Source organism: Hemiscyllium ocellatum, chromosome 18 (assembly GCF_020745735.1).
Source record: "Hemiscyllium ocellatum isolate sHemOce1 chromosome 18, sHemOce1.pat.X.cur, whole genome shotgun sequence".
Lineage (NCBI taxonomy): Eukaryota > Metazoa > Chordata > Chondrichthyes > Orectolobiformes > Hemiscylliidae > Hemiscyllium > Hemiscyllium ocellatum.
In genome coordinates this window covers 32508355-32523472 of record NC_083418.1, presented here as the reverse complement: position 1 = coordinate 32523472, position 15118 = coordinate 32508355, and the positions used below count along the sequence as shown (strand labels likewise).

Sequence of the window (15118 nt, the reverse complement as noted above, 5' to 3'; positions counted from 1 at the left end):
ATTAAAGTCCCTTGTTATAACTACTATACCATTTTTGTACTTCGCTGTAATTTCTTTGCAAATTTGTTCCTTTATATCCTTTTCAGTGGCTGATGGTCTATTGACCACATCAAGCAATTGAACTGCATCTTTTATTTCCTTAGCACTGGCTAAATAATTCTGTTGTTGTCCCCTTTCCACATCCTCTTTCTCCAGCACTGCAGTACTCTCCTTAATCAATACACCACCTTCACCCTTTTGCTATTTTCTAGTTTCCCTTGTATCCTGGGATATCTAACAACCAGTCCTGACCTTCCTGAAGCCAGGTCTCCTTTCTAGCCACAGCTCCATGTCCCACTTGGCAATCTGCCAGCAACTCACAAACCAATTTACCATTCTCTGTGCATTCATATACTTGCACAGTAACCCTGACTTTTATTTCATTACTTTCTCACACATTCTGAACCCACCAATTAACTCCTCTATTGTAGAGCAATCTATCTCTCAAATTTGGTGCACCTTGGAATTCCTCTCTGATACTCTCTACTAGCTCCCACACACTTACCAAGTTAGTTTAAACCCTCCCCAATAGCACGAGCAAAATATCGTGCAAGGAGCTCAGTCCCAGTTCTGTTCAGGTGTGAACCATCCAACCCGTAGAGGTCCCATCTCTCTACAATCATTTGCAATGTCCTAACTCCTCCATTTTGTCTCAACTTTCCAGCCACAATTCGTCTGCTTTATCTTTCTATTTCTAATATTCGTGTGTGTCACTGGGTGTAATCCAAGTTGCTATTTTTGTAGTGCCTGCTGGCTGTTCACCCAGCAGTACAGTGAGGTCCTTGATTCTGACTCACCAACCAGGATTCAATTCTGGGCCTGTAGTAAAGTCTCTCTTTCTCTTGCTCAGACTAATCACTTATCAGTGAGTGTCCCCAGTCTTCTTGTAGCCATGGATTTGACTCTGGCTGCAATCCCCGGTGGTTGTAACATGACTGGTGAAAGGCTGTTGTCTTTCAGTGGTTGAGAATTAGTCAATCTCTGGCAGCTCAGGGTCTAGAAGGCCCAGAATCAGAATGAAGCACCTTCAAATTGTTTGTGAGAGGCAGCGCTGACCGGGCGACAGGCAGCAGCAAGGGTTGAGCAGCAGTTACGATGTTATTCTGAGACATGACAACATGCTTCATGAAGTCACTGCCCGCCTCTGTGAGCCATACCTCAGCAATCCCAGCAATTGGTTGGAGGACAAAAAGCTTGACTGCAAGCCCCATTGCACACCCGTGCTCCAAAGCCATGGTGACTGCACGCTGAGCTTCCACTGCAGCACTCACCTACTGCTGGAAGCTGTTGCATTATGGAGAAACTGAGGCATCAGTCAACAAATGTTGCATTATGGTTGGGAATACAAGACTGATGATGCATTGGTTACCACTTCCTCCGTGGAAAGAAAGGGCCTCAAGTTCTAAGGAAACCTCTGTGCCAAGTTGGCATGGATTCCTTCTTACCAGCATTGAGTTGACACTTTCTAGCAGTCGACCAATGCACCAAGTATTTTATTGTGCACATCCGATGTCTTCTATACATTCTAGGATCAATGTGCCCTCCCCAAGAGTCCTCCTCAGCATCACTTGTTTGTAATCTCCCCACTCCAGCAAACTCTGTTTGACCTGCTCTGTGCCCTCATTTCAAGTGACCCGTCCTCAGTATTTGATCACACGCAGTTTGTATCTCTGTGAAATCCTCTAAAGTTTATGCAGTTTTTGTATTTGAGCAGGTTGTGGAAATCCAGGTGCTGTATCTTCATGTTCACTCAGTTCTCCATTGCCTGGCCAGGTTATGGTTCTTGGCTATCAAAAAGGAGAAATAAATGAGAACGATTGTGGTAAAAGGCAGAGGGAAAATAAGGGCTGCATGCTTTCACTGTCTCTAAATCAGAGGCACTGTGGGATGGAAGGAAGATGGGCTGTAAGATTACATATGAGGATACTGTCGTCTTTGATGGTTTCAGCACTTCTTTTGTCCATGATCAGTCAGTGCCATCGCTCCCACTGTGGGAAAGATGAAGATGGTACCCTCCAATTACCTCTGATTGTCTCTAGTTGTGCACAACTTTGTCCTGCAGGAGGGAGGGAAAGGTAAGCTCTGACTTTTCTCTCTGGAGAGAAGGAGGAAAAGAGGAGACCTGACCGAGGTATACACGATAATGAGTGGAGTAGATAGAGTCAGTAGCCAGAGACTTTTCCCCAGGACAGGATTTACTGGGGATACAATGGTTAAATGGATACATAATTTCTCATGTGTATGAAAACTACATACCTGAATGAGTGAGCAGGCTCAAAAGGTTAAATGGCCTTCCCTGCCTCAACACTTCATGGTCCCTTATGTTCCTGTGTCAGGTATGAATCTAGATAATAGAGCAGTTGGTAGATGGGTACTGGGGATAACGTGAGTTAAGCAGTGTCTGAAGTTGGTGACACAATGGTGAGACATGGAATTTGAATATTCCGTCACTGACATTGCCATTTGAGTGAGGTCGTTGAATCTTGTCATTGACCCTGTTAAGTCAGCCTGGTGTTACCTCTACATTCATCCACTTCTGTTTTCAGGAGGCTCTGTTGCCCCCAGGACATTTCCCTTCCTTCACCGCATCCTTCACCAAGGCTTTCAGTGTAGCATCTTCAAACATGGGAGCCTGATCTCTTCCCTGTTGTGTCACTCTTTGGTTTTTCTTCCTGGTTCTGTTCAGTTCCCAATGCTTCTAGCAGCCCAGTGCTGCTCTCCTTTTAGAGGTAAAGCCTAGCTTTTAATACTGCCGCTTATATTTATCTGGTGTCAGTCATTCACACAACTGACTACTGCCCCAGCCACTTAACAAGACAGTCTTGGCTGCATGCTGACATTCTGAGAAACAGCGGGCAGCAAAAAAGGTTAACAGGATACCCATCCATGAGCATGGCTAATCAAGCACCATAATTCCTGCACCGTGTTCAAATCAAATGGCTTGCCCTTAATACTGTACTGTACGCTTGCTATCTCCAGTCTAGACTCCATTATGCTTGTACTGCACAAAAGGACTGAGCTGGGAGGCTACCAAAGGTGCACCTTGTGCTAATGACCCTTCCTGAGGACCATCCTTATCTCCCGCTGCTGCAGAATGGATTCCCTCCTCCAGGCTACAGCTAATGCACTTCCCTGAAACTGCAATCACTTCTGTGCTACTGCTGGCCCACACAATTAAAACTGCCACCTCGTAACAACAACACATTATATCTTTGTTCTTGTAACCAGGTCATTGTACATGAGCTGCAGAGAAGCAAATCTTGCAGGGAAGATCAAACGCCTGGAACAGAGTCTGTCTGAGTTTCCTTCCGTATCAATGAATGGTACTCAGGTCAGTTCCACGGAAGGCATGTGATCCTCATCACGAGGATTTCCTCCCTGCATTCTGACAACCAATCTAGCTCAGTATATCTATATTCAGATACACCTCCAAATGAGAGTGTCCACATGACACAGTTGGAACATTCTCAGGTAATACTATCATAAATGTGTTTAAGAAAGGATCAACTCAAGTTCATACTTCCAGACCTGTTTGAAACATCCTGACTGTTTCTTTTATTGATTCAAAGTTGTTATTTCTACTGCTCTGTCCAGAAGTCCACCTCCTTATCAGGAAGTTATTCACATGAAGAACAATTGATATCAGTTCTCAATTTGCTCTTTAAGAAGTTGAGTCATGGCCACTTGCCAACTGTCAGAATTAAGTTTGAACTAATGTGCTGAACCTTCCTTGCCTCCACTTGTTATTAGCTTGTGTATGAGGCACTTCTGGAAACGCTCTATTTTCTCCAATCTGGCCCCAATATCTCAAATGTCTAAGGACCAGCCTTATAGCTGCTCTGTTAGCCACCTCAGAGACAGTAATGACTTCTGGGTATCTCGGGGCAAGATTGTAAGCAGTACTCAAGGGTTCCTGACTGAAGCAATATACAATTTGAGCACAACTTGCTTTGAATTATGCTCCACTGATCTGTTTACAAAGTCCAACATCCTGTTTGCCTTACAGGTGTCACTGTGGAGCAGCAACCAATGTGTTAGAAGGTTCAGGTGCAAGTTCTAGAGAAGGATTTCAATATGTTAGGTGCTGTCTGCTGCAGTATCGAGGGGCCACTGTCTTGTGAAAAGCACCTCCCTGTAAATGAACTGTTAAACTGTTGCCCTGTCTACCTGTTCCTTTGGTTCAGGCAGATATTACTGATAGAAGAATGTGAAGTTTTGCTTCTGTCTGTCAACAACACTATCACAAACAGATTATCCATATTTTACCTGTTCTATTGCTGCCATATGTTCATGTACATGCCAGAAGTATTTAACGGCATTGTTATTGGGAACAATTCTGACAGGCACAATAATGCATAATATAAATCCAAATCTTTGTTGTTCTATTATTAGCGCTCACATCCAAACACTTAAAAACTTAAAAATCCATTAGAGAAAGTGTACTCCCTGATCAACCTCTAATCTCATCAGTCATACACCATTGCCTGTCAGCATGTGAAAGCTAAAATCTGCTCCACTTTCATTGCAATTTTGGCTATTTGCAAGTGATCTCCCCACTTGCCAGCTCGCTATCCCTTTGGAGATGTCCTGGCTGTTTCAGACTGCTGCACTTGACTGCTGCCTATTATCGGTACTAGGAATTGGAAAATACATCCTTGTAACACAATAATGGTCTTAAAGATGGCTCACATTCCCCACGGGATAAACGATAAGCCTCTCCCACTTCCCCTCCAATCTCCAACAGTAAAACGTAACAATTACAAAAGAAAGACCTTAGCTTACACAGGCATTAATTATAAACATCTCCTTGAATTTAAAATCCCCATACAACGGGACTAGAACAATACTGTTCTACTGTTTTTATTTGCATTCCATTTTATCTTCATCTGTCACTTCTCCCACTCTCTGCCTTCAATCCTGCTCCTTTCTTTCTCCAGCAGCGTTCTCCTTTTTCTTGCTTGATCCCTCCCTCCCTTTCATCCAGTCTCTTCTTTCCTTATTTTCATTACCTTTTCTCCTGTATAGTTCACAAAGCACTTCCCATGCCCGTACTTAAACATCTAACACAGAATTACAAAAGCAGGCAAATAACTTACCAATAACTTCAGAATTGTGGGATCTCTGACGAAAGGAACATTTGATAAGCAGAGCAATGCAACTCCAACAACACAAGAAGCACAGGGAAAGCTCATTAAAACAGAACACAGGTGCTTATAGCAAGCAGAAATTCTGATCATCCAGACTCTCTTCCCTTTAACTATTTTAACTTTTCCCCTTCAGTCCCCAGCATTTCATTTCAAAGAGTGCCCACTGGCCAGTAATTCTCTACCCTACAGGTTTCCAATGTCACGACTGCAGTTTTTCTCATTTGCTAGCTTTGTTTACTCACTAATTTTAGCACGGCAAGCCTTTCAGTGTAGTGAAGCTCTAAACAAAGGCTGAGAGCTTTGATAATATTAATAAATGGCTGCTTTCACTGATAATTCAGGCATGTGGTCACACCTTTATTCAGACAGAGGTTTGGTAGCGCCTAGAGCAAACCAATCCCTAATAGGAAGACATGGGGCTTACCATTCACCTGTTGAGGGGAGTACGGCTCGGATCCAGAATCAGGAGGGGATTCAGGTAAAGTGCTGAGAAGACAAAAGCATTGCACAACATTCAGTTATATGATAAAAATAATTGAAAGCTATCATTTAGCCCAAAGCTTAACTTGAAGACAATTCAAACAAATATAACATAAATACTGAACCATTTCTTAACGGCAGGTTGGAATTCCTGTAACTGTCTTTAGAAATGAATCAAAAACCATAAAAGGAAATATGTTGTTATGCTTTCTTTTAATCATTTCCTTATTTCTTTTATTTAAAATCAAAACAATGTGCATTCATTTCTGCGTCACAATGTTCTTCCTTGTAGCTTTATCAATCCTTTACATACACAGGCAAGGGCTGGGCAAAGCTGCTGGAACAATATTCTCACAAGATCCTTTAAAAAAGGAACATCATTATACATAGCACAAATGAATGGTTGGCCCACCCAGTGGACTGGCAGGTTTTAGGGTGAAGATCGTTCATTTTGTGAATTCTGGATGGTGGCTGGTTTGAATGTGTCACTGACGGATATACAAACACAAGTTGCGCCATCTGTTCCCCTGGAAATCCACAGAAGCAGAGGAAAAAGTATCATGGAAAAGCAATTTTAAAAGAAGGTCAGGATAGGGATGAGACAAACTGTTTACATTTCCCATGTTAAAATTAATGTGTCTCAATCTTCTGACAAATTCAGTATTGAGACATTGAAGAGGAATTTCTCACCCAACCCTCAGCCACCTGCCTCTATTTCTCATTATAATTAAAAACTACAGAGAAAGCACAAAGTTACAGAATACAAATTCGGAGAGAAAATTAGTTAAGTCAGTGTCGGTGAACTTATGCTGAACTGTCCAGAAGGGAGTTGCATCAGAACCAATGAATTAAACATGTAGGAGCAAATTACTGCAGTTGCTGGAATCTTTACTGAAGACAAAAAAATGCTGGAAATCACAGTGGGTCAGCCAGCATCCATGGGGGGGAAGAGAGAGAGAGAGAGAGAGAGAGAGCAAACTAATGTTTTGAGCCTAGATGACTCATCATTTAATCAACTGCCATGTCTCTTTGAGGAATGCCCACCCTGAAGACGTTTTGCTCTTCCCTACAACAGGAATTCCAATTGTGTATCAGCAGCCTTTCTCCTCCATCACTCCACCCTCCCCACTATTGCATAAATGCTGCCCCCTCTACACTTCACGTCAGCTCTGATCAAGAGTCATCTAAACATTAGCTTGCTCTCTCTCCATGGATGTGACCTTACCCACTGTATTTTGCATTTTTTGTTTTCAGAAATAAACATGGAGTTTGGGCAGAGAAAAATATGAAAAATGGCCAGATCAAACTTTTAGAAGTTGGTTCAAGGAGGTAAATGCGAAAAACATGTTAGAAAAGGTTAAAGTGATTTATCACAAAACGTTTACTTCCAATTCCCTTCAATATGCCCATGTATTTTTGTGAACTACATAAGAAGAGATACACTACCAAAACTTATCTCTTGTTATGTAATCACAAAATCTGGAATTGTCTTTAGGGTTTCACTGAATCCTGCACACTATCTCACCATCTTTGTAAGATGTAAGAGAATTTCCTGATGATGTCTGTCAGTTGCCTGCTGTTTACATGTCTCAACCAATTGTAACAGCTAGTTGGAGATGCTGCTAGGAAGCTGCTGCTGTAGACTTAGGCCAATTAATTCTTTACAACAAGTTAACACTAACTCTTTAGATTTACACAGGCCAGTTTTAACTTTTGGCAGGCTTTTTTGAGTGTACATGGAACAATAGGCTGCCATCCAATGATGTCCGTGAGGCTTAACCAAATCTCAGTCGAGAGCAGTCCACATGTCTCTGCAATGATGACTGACTCTGAATCAGAGTGCAGGATTCCCAGTCTTTCTGGTACCGATTATAGATTGCGTGATCCTCTTAAAAGTGAGCAGTCATTTACTCTGCTGCATTATTTGTAAAGACTTCAATATATAATTAGCACTGAAGGTCTTCTTGGAAGAGTCACGAGCCCACAAACAGATCTTCTTCCCACTGATGTTAAGGGAGATGCTGCACAAGACTTGGACAGAGATAGAAGAAAATGGAAAGGATGGGAGCTGCACTCAGTATATGAGTTCAATGCTGTGTGAGGTTCAAGTTGCTTACACAAGCAGCAACAACTATTATTATGTTTTGTAACATGACATTTGCTGCACTGGGTCTTTCAATTTCATTTCTTCTCCCACTCACACTCCAATCGTGACCTTCTCTGCTCTCCCTAACTGCCCTATAATCACATGGTATACCAGACACAGGCAAACACTGACACTGACAGATGCACACACACCAGACACAGATATCAACAGATATACACACACCAGACACAGATATCAACAGATATACACACACCAGACAGACAGACAGATATACACACACACACACACACACACACATCGACAGATATATACCCGCACACACACACATCAACAAATAGACACACACACCTGGCACAGACATTAACAAATACACACACATTCACACTTGACGCATTCAGACACACACACATACCAGACATACACATGTACACGTGACACGTTCAGATACAGACATGCACATTCACACTTGATTTCTTCATTATTGCACAAATGATACCTGAAATGCTCAAACAGGATCCACTTTTTTGCACATTGTGACCCACAGTGTGTTGCCTCTTCCTTTTGGTACTCCTGATTGAGTTGCTCCTCACATCCACATGGGATCCCTTGCAGAACCACGCATTAATTCACTCCTACTCATTCTGCTGCATAAACCACTTCATAACCACTGACAGGGGTGCTGAACTGATGGAGGGCCAGCCTTCACTTCAGGAGTAATTTGATTGTAGTGGTTGGAGAGGTCTGCAATCTGAGAAGATGCTGCAGCCTTTTGTGCTGCTTCCTGGTGTCCCTCAGGAACATGATCTCCTGATTGGTAAAGCCATAGTAAAGAGACTTTTACTCACCTGCTTGGTGCAGGCCTGACTTCCAAACTGAGAAAATGGCTGACCTCAACTGCTGGAACCTGGAAAGATCTGAAAGTGAGTGGTGCAGGCTGCAGTGAATTTCATTGCTTCAGTGCCAACTCTGAACAGGAGGTGCAGGCCTTTCTGAAAATGGTTTCAGATGAACAGCAGTGTCCTCAATCAGTCTCTTCATGAATAGATTTCTAACTAGCCCTGCTGCAGATGCTTGTAGTGTTCTCATTTACTGTTGCTGCTCTTTCTCCAGACATAATGGAAGGACCAAGACAAATCCTATGTCCTGAGCATCCACAGGCTCTGTGCTTGATGGTTTTTCTGGCAGGTCGTACATAAACCTATCAATATCCATTCTGCCTGCTTCACGGTAAAAGTGCCATGATTTTTCTCCAAACAAATACCAATGACTCAAGTGCTTGCAGGTGAATGATCATTTAAATTCCACTTCCAATAGTTAATTTTAGAAATGTGCTACCCAATACTGAGAGAAAACAGACAATAAAACAGCTTCAGAGTCCTTCTGATACCATGGGATTCTTCTTTCTGTACAATATTGAGGCTTCCATCTGAAAAAGTGCATGCTTGCAAAGATCTCAGTCAAACGAGGGTGGACTAGTTGGGAACTGTACTGTTGTGCTATTGGGATGGCAATTTGGATATCACATTCACTTGAGGCCACCATATGGAGCAACACAAGTAGGTCATGATGAGAAAAGCAGCAGCAAGAAGTGTGGCATTACTGTGTTGATAAAAGCATCTACTGTCATGTTCTGGTTTTTTTGTTGCTGTTTGTAAAGCCATGAACCTCACCGGCACAGAATGGGAAAGTCAGATGAAGTGATGTTTTTCGCACAACTGCCCTCTTCACACCTTAGCTAGGCTATGAAAATTAATCCTACCATCTAACCAACATGTCATACAGTCAGAATTTTATTTCTATGCTGCCCTTCACTATGGGAAGCTTTCAATGTGTGGCCAAGTATTCGACCAGGATTAGCTTTATGAACTTCATTTAGTGGTTAACTCTTTAAGCAACAATCATAATTGTTATTTTATTCCCAGTATAAACTAATAAACAATATTCAATATTATATGTCAATGATGATTCTTCTGTTCCATAGCTAATTCTCTTTTCATTTTCTTATATTTCTCTGAATTTTATCAATTTACTTCAGCATCCATGTAATTTGATGTTAGAGACATTCTAAGATAATACTTTATAAATATTGTGATCACTAAGAGATTATTGTTCACTGGTCAATACCCTATAAATTCATCGATTGTTATTCTGTGTTGCCTATTAGCAAGGTGTTTATGAACTGCGCAAGCAAGCTAATCTGAGGAAAGGTGAGGTGGCCAAGTTCAATCTGTTCTATAACTTCTTTGACATTTTCAAGGTATGCATTTCTTGTTTGTAGGCCATGGGGGCAGAGAAAATCCCTCTGAAAGGCCTGTGAAAAAAAAATCCATTGCCAAAAACAGTCAGTTAGAATCATATAATTGAACTTGATTCAGTTAGGGGCTCCATGGGTTAAACATGTGCATAAAAACTGACCCATTTTTATTAATTGCAGCCAGACCACACAGTCTGTTTTGAATCATTCTCTATAATGTAAAGGTTTATCAGATTTTTTTTTAAAGCAATGTTTGCATGGTGGATACAAGTTAAACATTGGGAGCTAGTCTGTACCAGGCTGACAAGATGGACTTAATCTACATACCTCTGCGAATGGGGGAGGGGAAACTTTCCTTAAAAGCATCTTTTCCATATTGTATATATCTGGTTCCAACTACACCACTGTAGAAAGAATACAGTATACAGTAGAAAGTCCCACAGAGTACTCTGCTTACTGTACCTATCTATAGTAGGAATGAATTAGAAGTTCTTTGATGACTGGTTTCTTGCTAGGATTGCAGCAGAACACCTCATGAAAGCCCCAGGAAATCAGTGGGGGTCTGATAGTGCCTAGGTTCCACTTCCTGGGAAATCCACCAATACCTTGTCAGGGACAGAATGTCTGTCCAATTATTGAGGCACATTACTCCATGGATGTCAGGGTACTAGAGGTGAGCCCTTCCTCAGCCTACAATGGCGGAAATTATGTTGAGAGATTGAAGTATCGGTGAAAAGATCCTGGACTCCATCAGGCTGAGCCATTGGTGTAAGTCCAGCTTTGTCAAGGAGATTGGACCCTCCAGTGTAAGGGGATAGCACAGAAAATTGGATTGATGCATTATTACAGCAAAATGCTTACTGATTTATAAATCACACTTGGTGGGGAAGGGGCAGGATTTGATGGCCTAATCCTGCTCCTATTTCTCCTGTAAACAGAGAAATGTCTGTCAATTCCTAATGTCAGGGAGGAAGGATGACAACAGAACTGGCTCTGTGTCGCTGCAGTCTTTGCCTGAATAGGATCTATAGGTACCAGTGATGTAGTCAAAGTGGCACTTGAGATTGTTCATTTCATGTTCATAGGCTCACGGTATAGTGAAAGGCCATTCAGCCCAGTATGTCTTCCACTTTCCTGCCTTCTGCCTGTAACCATGCATATTGAGTGGCACAGTAGCTCAGTTTTTAGCGCTGTTGCCTCACAGCACCAGGGTCCCAGGTTTGATTCCAGCCTCAGGTAACTGTCTGTGTGGAGTTTGCGCAATCTCCCCATGTCTGTGTGGGTTTCCTCCGGGTGCTCTAGTTTCCATCCAAAGATGTGCAATTCAGGTGAATTGACTATGATAATTTGCCCATAGTGCTGGGTGCGTGGACTGGTTGGGCTAAAGGGCCTGTTTCCACACTGTAGGTAATCTAATAATGTTCCTTTTCAAATGATCATCTAACTCCATCTTGACTGCTTCAGTGTTAATATGGGAGGTTCAATATTGGAGGGCTCCATTATTTGCAAACCTAACACAACAACAGAAATTATGACTCAAGGTATTATGAGAGCAGACTGCTAATTGGCTGCCCAATCTACCTGTAGCTAATGAACAGCTGAGGAATAGGAACAGGTAGGGCAGAAAGGAAGCCAGTCTGGTTTACATTAACCATGGCAGCCATTAAAGTGGTTACAGTTCAATGGCATTTTCTAGTGAAAGAAAGATAGAGTAAGAAAAACAAAGGGCTGTAATCCAGGGAAGGGTTGACTGTATTTCCTGTGTGTGAACTTGGAGCTCACCATTGATGTAGCAAGGGAGAGGAAGGAGATCTCTCCTAAAGAGTGGCAAAAGAAAATGAAGAAGGCCTTAGATTGAGGACATCTACACAGTGATAGGTGTGATCCCCAGAAACTATCTCCAATTTAGGGAGCCATTTAATGATCTTATTCACTAAACACACTCACTGCAATGCTAAGCCCCCAGAACAGGCCTTTGTGTTTTCAAACATCAACTAGCAAAGCAGTTGAGGGGGATGAAGGTGCTCCTGAACATGGACAGAGTATATTCTGGGTACATACTAAGCCCTCAGCTGGACTCAGAGCCATGGTGCTGATGTGGGTTTGCATTTTCCCATATCAATGAGCCACAGTGTTGAGGCCAATAGTGCTCAATTTCACTTGTGTTTTTCCATTCTGGCAATGGAAGTGGGGGTCTCTCTTAGCCAGGAGAGGGTCAGACAGGAGGACTGGGTCCATACTTGCATGTCATTGTCACAACAAAACGAGTATTTGTGGAGATTGGAATCCATAAGAAATTGGTGATCCGCATATCGGGTTGCATTGCATTCCAGCCCCATCTGACAGCTTTTCAAAAACAGAATTGCATTTGGAAGCTTCAGCTCTGTTCTCTCAAAGGCTAGTTGTCATGATGTGATCTTTTGTTGAGATGCTATGCCTGACTCCATTACAATCACCAGGCCAAGTACTGGAGCTGACTGCAGACTAAACTCCATCTAAACACCTTGGCCAGCAGGAATAGACATCCTCCTATATGTCAGAGTTCCCCAGAGTAGTGTGGAAGCCCTGCGCTAAGGATAGAAGAGTCTGTTCAACAGGTGTGTCACTTTGAACAGATGAGAACGTGACTGCTTTTACCGAGAGCTATATGCAGCAGCACAGAGTAAATGCAGGAACTGAGCACTGGTGCTCTTGGGCTGGATGCTGCACCATGTGAACTTGGCCAGTTTGTGATTGCTGAACTATTTAATGTAGATACCAGTTGTGCCCAAGCTGGTGGCCTGCTCCATTGACCCAGAGTATCATTTAAAAGCTGAGGCACTGAACTCCCATGGGGCACCAGCATCATCCAATTTGCCCCATTTATGCAGCTGGGTTTCAGCATGCCCCGGCATCGATGACAATGCATCAACTACTGGATTGTGCCCCCACAGACACCTTTACAACAACAGTCTCTGCTCTAATATCTCAGTCAAAACAGAGACAAGAATGTAAGGTAACTCCATCTCATTCAAGACCACAAGATGTGCTGAGAGCAAAGACCGTCACAATGAGCAGAGCACTGAGCAGGTATTATGGAGCGCTTGTTGTCCTTTCCAGCAGCATGTGAGATTAGATTAGATTCCCTATTGTATGAAAACAGGCCCTTCAGCCTAACAAGTCCACACCAACCCTCTGAAGAGTAACTCAGACAGACCCATTCCACTAACCTATATTTACTCTGACTAATGCACCTAACACTATAGCTAAATTAGCATGGCCGATTCACCTGACCTGCATATTGTTGGACTGTGGGAGGAAACTGGAACTCCCGGAGGAAACCCATGCAGATACAGGGAGAATGTGCAAACTCCACGCAGACAGTCACTCGATGCAGGAATTGAACCTGGGACCCTGGTGCTGTGAGGCATCAGTACTAACCACCGAGCCACCATGTTGTCCAATGAAATGTAAATCTTGATCCATGAGGCTTGATGTGTGAGCTTCCTTTTATTAAAACTGCTAAAGGAGAGGAGGGTTGAAACGTTGAAGGGAGTAAGGATTTGTGAATAGTGAGCTTGAAAGATCTGGGCAGATGGGCTTCCCTCTTTGGCTGTAAGTTTTTTTTATGTCCTCGGGCTGTGTCTTCAATTGACATGTTGTCCCAGGCAACTCAAACTGAGTTCCACTGCACACTGTTCCTTCTGGGTTCAAAGGACTCATGTGAAACATGCCTGGTTCAGATGATTCCACATATCGACAGCATTGGGTCAAGAGTCTCATGTCCCAGGCCTTACCAGGCTAGTTCCCTCTGCAGCCTGGGCATCTCGACTCAATCTTTCACCTCTGACTCTTCCTCCTTCTCCTCTATTATGTTCTGCTTCTCTTCTGAGCTCTTTGTGTGCTAGCTCTTTTTCAAGGTCCACCTTTCTCAGAAGACCCATGAAATACAGAGAATAGAGGACCAGAGCAAGACCCTTGCATCAGCGCACCATCCAGGCATCGGGATCTCATCTTCAGAAGCAGAGCAACTTACTCAGGGGTGAGTACATGGCTTCAGTCATATTACTTCTCTGCCTCCATCTCAGGGTCACATGACAGGGTGAGTAACACCTCTTCAAGAATATAGGTTGCCCATTAGAATCCATCCACAAAGTTTGAGGGAAGAAGTGCAAAGATGAAGCAGCCTTGATAGTCAGAAGATGAAGGATTGAAGGAAGGACTGTGACACTCCCATTGTAGCTGTGCCCTTCCTTGAGCCATGGTGATCGACCAATTATGTTGGAACCCTTTGGCCCTTGCTTTTGTACCTCTGTGATGCCAGAAAGTTGACAACTCCTTCAGCACTTACCGCTCACTCTCCCCGCAAGGACCACAGCTGCACTTATCAGCTCTGTACAGAGGCCACGACCTCTGTCAAAATCTAAACGTAGCCTTCAGTGTGCAGACATGGAGCTTCTTATCTAGCTGAGTGACCACTATTATTGGATCAGGCAGTTGTTGCAAGACCTCCCACCTCCCAGCCTGGTGAAAGTCACTGGTGCCAGGAAGCTAAACACAAATATCTGCTTCAGCTCAGATCCCGGGTTGGCAGATCCTTCGGCACAGTTTTCCATTCCTTTCCCGGACAAATATCATTCCACACACATCTCATAGGACAGGGATAGAGATTGAGTCAAACTCACAGATTTTACAGGGAAGGGAAAATTTCTTGGAGTTCAATAACTTAGATGTTGATAGTGGGGAGTAGGTGAGACACTTTCTTTCCATGTGCTATGAAATCTTTCAAACAGTGTAAATTTAGATAGTTTGGTGCATTTTACTTTTCATTTATCTTGTGTAATAAACTAATTTTTTGTAACTGTTACAACAAAACCTACAGTTTTGTGTGCTTAAAATTACCACATCAAATTAAAAGAAAATAAAACATGATCTATCAGGCCAGATTTTGTTCTGAGATCTGACGTGTCTAATAGAAACATTACCCCCAAAATCATTACAACAGCTTGTATTCCTGGACATTTATATCCCATAGTTTTGTTGTCTCCACTTTTATTTATAAATCATAACAGTGATACAGAACCCCTCGGGTACAAATATGCCTGCTTCCTG

General features: G+C 42.8%; 1 protein-coding gene across 1 annotated transcript in view; it reads right to left on the bottom strand.

The window, feature by feature from the left end:
* Positions 1–15118, bottom strand: part of myrf (myelin regulatory factor) — a 200792-nt gene that overhangs the window by 77962 nt on the left and 107712 nt on the right. The window contains 1 exon segment of the mRNA XM_060838633.1: positions 5611–5672. Within this exon segment, the coding sequence (XP_060694616.1) occupies positions 5611–5672 (62 nt within the window).